The sequence below is a fragment of the Carcharhinus amblyrhynchos genome, unplaced genomic scaffold (assembly GCF_965287045.1).
Source record: "Carcharhinus amblyrhynchos unplaced genomic scaffold, sCarAmb.v2.hapA scaffold_500, whole genome shotgun sequence".
Classification (NCBI taxonomy): Eukaryota; Metazoa; Chordata; class Chondrichthyes; order Carcharhiniformes; family Carcharhinidae; genus Carcharhinus; species Carcharhinus amblyrhynchos.
This window is the reverse complement of record NW_027650240.1, coordinates 66,074-74,754: the sequence shown is the minus strand read 5'-3', so window position 1 is coordinate 74,754 and position 8,681 is coordinate 66,074. Positions and strand designations below refer to the sequence as shown.

The following is an 8,681-nucleotide window of genomic DNA, read 5'->3' as shown; positions in this document are numbered from 1 at the left end:
AGGCTGTGAGGGAGGGGGGGCTGTGGGAGGGGGGCAGTGAGTGGGAGGGGCTGCGGGGGGAGGCTGTGAGGGAGGGGGGGCAGTGTGTGGGAGGGGGGCAGTGAGTGGGAGGGGCTGCGGGGGGAGGCTGTGAGGGAGGGGGGGCTGTGGGAGGGGGGCAGTGAGTGGGAGGGGCTGCGGGGGGAGGCTGTGAGGGAGGGGGGGCTGTGGGAGGGGGGACTGTGAGTGGGAGGGGGGGCAGTGTGTGGGAGGGGGGCAGTGTGTGGGGGGGGCAGTGTGTGGGGGGGGCAGTGTGCGGGGGGGGGGCAGTGTGTGGGAGGGGCTGCGGGGGGAGGCTGTGAGGGAGGGGGGGCTGTGGGAGGGGGGGCAGTGTGTGGGAGGGGCTGCGGGGGGAGGCTGTGAGGGAGGGGGGGCTGTGGGAGGGGGGGCAGTGTGTGGGGGGGGCTGCGGGGGGAGGCTGTGAGGGAGGGGGGGCTGTGGGAGGGGGGGCAGTGTGTGGGGGGGGCTGCGGGGGGGACAGGGCTACAAGGGCCTTGCTCAGATGGGATTGGCTGCCTCTTGGCCCAGGAGGTAGTTGAGTTGGATGACAGAGCTGATGAAGTCTCCCAGCTCCACAAAATCCGCCGTCACAATGTTCACTCCGTTCTCTCCCGGCTTCTGGCATCGAATCCACTGGATAATTGCAGGGAGAGCTCTGTGATTGGGAGAGACACAGAGTGAGTTACTGACAGGGACACTCTCACAGCACAAACACACAACCTTCCTCTTCAAAACCTTCTCCCAGAAATGTTCCTCACCCAGTCCACAGTCTGCACCGTGGGAAATGTCCCGGTGAAGTCACAACACAGATCGGGCAGGGCGATTATTAAACCCCACTCTCACCCCGCCCACCCAGCACTCATCTACAAATCCTCCCAAAAATCTGCCTGTCCCAGAGAATCACAGAATCTACAGCACGGTGACAGGCCCATACTGACCAGAATACCCATCTAAACTAACCCCATTTGCCTCCATTTGGCCCCTATCCCTCTGAACCTTTCCCATCCATGTATCTGTCCAAATGCCTGTTAAATATTGTTAATGTCCCAGCCTCAGCCACTTCCTCTGGTATCTCATTCCGTACACCTCCCACCCGCTGTGTAAAAAACGTTACTCCTCCGATTCCCATTAATTCTTTCCCCTCTTAAACCTCTGCCGTCTAGTTCTCGATTCCCCAACCCTGGGAAAAAGACTGAGTACATTCACCCTATCCATGCCTCTCATGATCTTATACACCTCTATCCAAACACCCCTCAGTCCCCACGCTCACCCCTCAGTCCCTACGCTCACCCCTCAGTCCCTACGCTCACCCCTCAGTCCCTACGCTCACCCCTCAGTCCTTACGCTAACCCCTCAGTCCTTACGCTCACCCCCCAGTCCCTACGCTCACCCCTCCGTCCCTACGCTCACCCCTCCGTTCCTACGCCCACCCCTCAGTCCCTACGCCCACCCCTCAGTCCCTACGCTCACCCCTCAGTCCCTACACCCACCCCTCAGTCCCTACGCTCACCCCTCAGTCCCTACGCTCACCCCTCAGTCCCTACGCTCACCCCTCAGTCCTTACGCTAACCCCTCAGTCCTTACGCTCACCCCCCAGTCCCTACGCTCACCCCTCCATCCCTACGCTCACCCCTCGGTTCCTACGCCCACCCCTCAGTCCCTACGCTCACCCCTCAGTCCCTACGCTCACCCCTCAGTCCCTACGCGCCAATGAAAATATTTCTAGCCTGTCCAACCTCTCCACATAACTCAGTTCCTTGAGTCCTGGCAACAATCGCAAATTTGAAAGATTCACAACCCTCTGAATGAAGAACATAGAACATTACAGTGCAGTACAGGCCCTTCGGCCCTCGATGTTGCGCCAACCAGTGGAACCAATCTAATGACCCTCTAACCTAAACTATTCCAATGTTATCCATATGCCTATCCACTGACCATTTGAACGCCCTTAAAGTTGGCGAGTTCACAACTGCTGCAGGCAGGGCATTCCACGCCCTTACTACCCTCTGAGTAAAGAACCTACCTCTGACATCCGTCCTATAATTATCACCCTTTAATTTAAAGCTATGTCCCCTCGTGTTAGCCATCACCATCCGAGGAAAAAGGCTCTCACTATCCACCCTATCTAACCCTCTGATCATCTTGTATGCCTCAATTAGGTCACCTCGTAACCTTCTTCTCTCTAATGAAAATAACCTCAAGTCCCTCAGCCTTTCCTCATAAGACCTTCCCACCATACCAGGCAACATCCTGGTAAACCTCCTCTGCACCCTTTCCAACGCCTCCACATCTTTCTTATAATGCGGCGACCAGAACTGTACGCAATACTCCAAGTGCGGCCGCACCAGAGTTTTGTTCTCTGGGTTTCAGTGTCTCAATGTCTCCTCATCTGAGTCCCAAATAATCGGCCCCTTATCCTGAGACAGTGCCCCAGGTTTTAGATTCCCTGACCAGTGGGACAATCTCTTAGTGTCCCATCCTGTCAAACCCCTTCAGAATCTGATAGGTTTCATTGAGATCACCCCTCATCCTTCTAAACTCTAGAGATTACAAACCCAGCCTCTCTTCACAGACAAACCCTCTCATCCCAGGGCCCAATCCTTCGCTGTACCGTCCCCAATACAAATCTATCCTTTCTGAAATGTAGAGGCCAAAACTGCACACAGTATTCCAGATGTGGGCTCACTGAAACCCTGTATAACTGTAGAGCATTAAATATAAAGAAAGAGGGGAGGGAATTCCAGAGCGGAGGTCTTAGTAACGGGAGAGTGAGCTGACAGTGACAAGCTGAATGAACGCAGCGTTACTGGAGAAGGCGGGAGTGGATTAGGGCAGATAACTCAGACAGTAGTGATGCTGGAGGAGACACAGAGAGGACGGGTAACACCATGGCAAGATTTGGCAATAAGGATGGGAATTTTAAAATGGAGATGTTGTTTCAGCAGGTGCCAGTGTAGTTCAGAGAGGCAGGGGATAGTGGGGGGGAGTGCACGTTAAGGATAATTTCAAGTTGGTCACAGAGTTACAGTCATAGAGGTTTACAGCATGGAAACAGGCCCTTCGGCCCAACCTGTCCATGCCGCCCATTTTTTTAAAACCCCTGAACTAATCCCAATTGCCCACATTTGGCCCATATTCCTCTGTACCCATCGTACCCATGTAACTGTCTAAATGTTTTTTAAAAGATAAAATTGTAGCCGCCTCTACTACTACCTCTGGCAGCTTGTTCCAGACACTCACCACCCTCTGTGTGAAAAAATTGCCCCTCTGGACCCTTTTGTATCTCTCCCCTCTCACCTTAAACCTGTGCCCTCTAGTTTTAGACTCCCCTACCTTTGGGAAAAGATATTGACTATCTAGCTGATCTGTGCCCCTCATTATTTTATAGACCTCTATAAGATCATCCCTCAGCCTCCTACGCTCCAGAGAAAAAGTCCCAGTCTATCCAGCCTCTCCTTATAACTCAATCCATCAAGTCCCAGTAGCATCCTAGTAAATCTTTTCTGCACTCTTTCTAGTTTAATAATATCCTTTCTATAATAGAGTGACCAGAACTGTACACAGTATTCCAAGTGTGGCCTTACCAATGTCTTGTACAACTTCAACAAGATGTCCCAACTCCTGCATTCAATGTTCTGACCAATGAAACCAAGCATGCTGAATGCCTTCTTCACCACTCTGTCCACCTGTGACTCCACTTTCAAGGAGCTATGAACATGTAACCCTAGATCTCTTTGTTCTGTAACTCTCCCCAACACCCTACCATTAACTGAGTAAGTCCTGCCCTGGTTCAATCTACCAAAATGCATCACCTCGCATTTGTCTAAATTAAACTCCATCTGCCATTCGTCAGCCCACTGGCCCAATTGATCAAGATCCCGTTACAATTGGAGATAACTTTTTTCACTGTCCACTATGTATTCTGTAAACTGTGTGTCTTTATATGCCCTGTTTGTGAACAGAACTCTCCACTCACCTGACGAAGGAGCAGCGTTCCGAAAGCTAGTGGCATTTACTACCAAATAAACCTGTTGGACTTTAACCTGGGGTTGTGAGGCTGCTTATTCTGTCAGGAGGATGTAAATTAGTTTGGCAGGGCAGGGTGGGAACCAAAGCAAAGGTGAATGAGCTGTAGGGGATCCAGAGAGTAGGAAAATCCCAAGTCATGATTGATTGACGAGGGAAGGGCCGTGGATGTTGTCTATATGGATTTTAGTAAAGCGTTTGACAAAGTCCCTCATGGCAGGTTGTGCAAAAGGTTAAATCTCACGGGATAAAAGGTGAGCTAGCTAGATGGGTGGAGAACTGGCTTGGCCATAGAAGACAGAGGGTAGCAGTGGAGGGGTCCTTTTCCAGTTGGAGGACTGTGACTAGTGGTGTTCTGCAGGGCTCTGTACTGCGACCTCTGCTGTTCGTGATATATATAAATGATTTGGAAGAAGGTGTAACTGGTTTGATCAGTAAGTTTGCAGATAACACAAAGATTGCTAGAATTGCGAATAGTGATGAACATTGTTGGAGAATACAGCAGGATATAGATAGACTGGAAAATTAGGCGGAGAAATGGCAGATAGAATTTAATCCAGATAAATGCAAAGTGATACATTTTGGTAGATCTAATGTAGGGGGGAGTTATACAATAAATGGCAGAACCATCGGGAGTATAGACACACAGAGTGACCTGGGTGTGCAAGTCCACAGATCCTTGATGGTGGCAGCACAGGTGGAGAAGGTGGTGAAGAAGGCATATGGCGTTCTTGCCTTAATAGGACGGGATATAGAGTATAAAAATTGGCGTCTGATGTTACAGCTGCATAGAACATTGGTTAGGCCACATTTGGAGTACTGCGTCCAGTTCTGGTAGCCACACTACCAGAAGGACGTGGAGGCTTTGGAGAGAGTGCAGAGAAGGTTTACCAGGATGTTGTCTCGTATGGAGGGTCTTAGCTATGAGGAGAAATTGGGTAAACTGGGGTTGTTCTCCCTGGAAAGACGGAGAATGAGGGGAGACCTAATGGAGGTGTATAAAATTATGAAGGGCATGGATAGGGTGAACAGTGGGAAGCTTTTTCCCAGATTGCAGGTGACAAACACGAGGGGTCACAGGTTCAAGGTGAGGGGGGCAAGGTTCAACACAGATATGCCGGGATGTATTTTACACAGATTGTGGTGTGGGCCTGGAATGCACTGCCAAGCAGGGTGGTGGAGGTGGACACGCTGGGATTGTTTAAGACTTATCTGGATAGTCACATGAACAGACTGGGAATGGAGGGATACAAACGGATGGTCTAGTTGGACCAATGAGCGGCACAGGCTTGGAGGGCCGAAGGGCCTGTTTCCTGTGTTGGAATTTTCTTTGTTTTTAAACTCACCTAAAAAAACGGATCTGAAACCTTCCCATTTTACATCCATTTGGTACTCAGAAATTTTTTGTTAAGATCTTTGGCAATATGTGGCAAGATACAGAGTAAAGCTCCCTCTACACTGTCCCCATCAAACACTCCCAGGACAGGTACAGCACGGGGTTAGATACAGAGTAAAGCTCCCTCTACACTGTCCCCCATCAAACACTCCCAGGACAGGTACAGCATGGGGTTAGATACAGAGTAAAGCTCCCTCTACACTGTCCCCCCATCAAACACTCCCAGGACAGGTACAGCACGGGGTTAGATACAGAGTAAAGCTCCCTCTACACTGTCCCCATCAAACACTCCCAGGACAGGTACAGCACAGGGTTAGATACAGAGTAAAGCTCCCTCTACACTGTCCCCATCAAACACTCCCAGGACAGGTACAGCACGGGGTTAGATACAGAGTAAAGCTCCCTCTACACTGTCCCCCCATCAAAGACTCCCAGGACAGGTACAGCACAGAGTTAGATACAGAGTAAAGCTCCCTCTACACTGTCCCCCCATCAAACACTCCCAGGACAGGTACAGCACGGGGTTAGATACAGAGTAAAGCTCCCTCTACACTGTCCCCCCATCAAACACTCCCAGGACAGGTACAGCACAGAGTTAGATACAGAGTAAAGCTCCCTCTACACTGTCCCCCCATCAAACACTCCCAGGACAGGTACAGCACGGGGTTAGATACAGAGTAAAGCTCCCTCTACACTGTCCCCATCAAACACTCCCAAGACAGGTACAGCACGAGGTTAGATACAGAGTAAAGCTCCCTCTACACTGTCCCCCATCAAACACTCCCAGGACAGGTACAGCACAGGGTTGGATACAGAGTAAAGCTCCCTCTACACTGCGCCCATCAAACACTCCCAGGACAGGTACAGCACAGGGTTGGATACAGAGTAAAGCTCCCTCTACACTGTCCCCATCAAACACTCCCAGGACAGGTACAGCACGGGGTTAGATACAGAGTAAAGCTCCCTCTACACTGTCCCCCCATCAAACAGTCCCAGGACAGGTACGGCACGGGGTTAGATACAGAGTAAAGCTCCCTCTACACTGTCTCCCCATCAAACACTCCCAGGACAGGTACAGCATGGGGTTAGATACAGAGTAAAGCTCCCTCTACACTGTCCCCATCAAACACTCCCAGGACAGGTACAGCATGGGGTTAGATACAGAGTAAAGCTCCCTCTACACTGTCCCCCATCAAACACTCCCAGGACAGGTACAGCACGGGGTTAGATACAGAGTAAAGCTCCCTCTACACTGTCCCCCATCAAACACTCCCAGGACAGGTACAGCACGGGGTTAGATACAGAGTAAAGCTCCCTCTACACTGTCCCCATCAAACACTCCCAGGACAGGTACAGCACGGGGTTAGATACAGAGTAAAGCTCCCTCTACACTGTCCCCCATCAAACACTCCCAGGACAGGTACAGCACGGGGTTAGATACAGAGTAAAGCTCCCTCTACACTGTCCCCCATCAAACACTCCCAGGACAGGTACAGCACAGGGTTAGTTTCCCTGAATCTGATGTGCTTTAACTTTTTCAATGAATCTCCCATGTTGGAACTTGTCAAAAGCTTTGCTAGAATCCATATAAATGACATCAACTGAACTTCCCTTCTCCACACACACAATCACATTTTCAACAATTCTATCAAGTTTGTTCGATATGGCCTCCCTCTGAAAAAGCCATGCTGACATTCCTTAATTTACTCATGTCTTTCCAAGATTATTCACTGGTCTATAATTTCATGCTTCCTGGAGCAGCGCAGTGGCGTAGTGGGTTAGCACGGCTGCCTCACAGTACCAGGTACCTGAGTTCAATTCCCAGCTCAGGTCATTGTCTGTGCGGAGTCAGCATGTTCTCCCCGTGTCTGCGTGGGTTTCCTCCGGGTGCTCCGGTTTCCTCCCACAGTTTGAAAGACGTGCTGGTTAGGGTGCATTGGCCGTGCTAAATTCTCCCTCAGTGTAACCCGAACAGGTGCCAGAGTGTGGCGACTCGGGGATTTTCACAGTAACTTCATTGCAGTGTTAATGTAAGCCTACTTGTGACTATTCAATAAGCAGGTAGAGATGAGAGTTTATTGAAAAGTGGAACCACATTCGTTCTCCAATCCTCTCGTACCTCCCCCTGTAGCCAGAGAGGAATTAAACCTTTGTGTCAGAGGCCCTGCAGTTTCCTGCTCCGCCTCCCAAAGCAGCCTGGGATGCAGTTCATCCGGGCCTGGGGATTTGTCCATTTTTAAACCGGCAGAGGCTTCAATAAATCCCCATTTCCATGTAAAACTGTGCGAGTTCCTCACTGTCCCTTTTCCTGTATCGACCTTCTCCTGTCCCTGAGTGAATTATTCATTTAAAACCTTTCCAATATCCTGCACCATCACACACAGATTGCCCGCCCTCAGTCTGTAATGGACCTTACTCTTTACCTGCTTAATCTCTTCCCTTTCATGTAGCTGTAAAATATCTTTATTTATTTGTGTCACGGATAGGCTTACATTAACATTGCAATGACGTTACTGTGAAAATCCCCTAGTTGCCACACTCTGGCACCTGTTCAGGTACATAATATAGATGATTTATATAGATGATCTGGAGGAGGGAACCGAGTGCAGGGTGTCGAAATTTGCTGATGACACCAAGATTGGGGGAAAGGCAAATTGTGCGGAGGGTGTGGAGAGTCTGCAGAAGGATCTAGATAGGCTGGGCGAATGGGCCAGGAAATGGCAAATGGAATTTAATGTTGGCAAGTGTGAGGTGGTCCACTTTGGTAGGAATAATGGTAGGAAGGATTATTACTTACGGGGCGAAAAACTGCAGCAGGCGACGGTGCAGAGGGACCTCGGGGTCCTTGTGCACGAGTCACAAAAACCCAGCTTGCAGGTGCAGCAGGTGGTCAGGAAGGCAAATGGGATGCTGGCCTTCATAGCGAGGGGGATTGAATATAAAAGTAGGGAGGTCTTGCTGCAGCTGTATAGGGCATTGGTGAGGCCGCAACAGGAGTACTGTGTGCAGTTTTGGGCGCCGCACCTGCGCAAGGATATTTTGGCCCTGGAGGGAGTGCAGAGGAGGTTTACTAGGCTGATACCGGAGTTGAGGGGATTGAGCTATGAGGAGAGGCTGAATAAACTAGGCTTGTACTCGTTAGAGTTTAGAAGAATGAGGGGAGATCTCATTGAGACGTATAAGATGATGAATGGGATGGATAGGATAGAGGTGGAGAGAC

General features: G+C 50.4%; 1 protein-coding gene across 1 annotated transcript in view; it reads right to left on the bottom strand.

Moving 5' to 3' along the window:
* Nucleotides 1-537: 537 nt before the first annotated feature.
* The window catches only part of plcxd3 (phosphatidylinositol-specific phospholipase C, X domain containing 3), a 37,537-nt gene continuing 29,393 nt past the window's right edge, over nt 538-8,681 (bottom strand). Inside the window, exon 3 of the mRNA XM_080183967.1 lies at nt 538-694. Coding sequence (XP_080040093.1) covers nt 538-694 — 157 coding nt within the window. The remainder of the gene's footprint in view (nt 695-8,681) is intronic.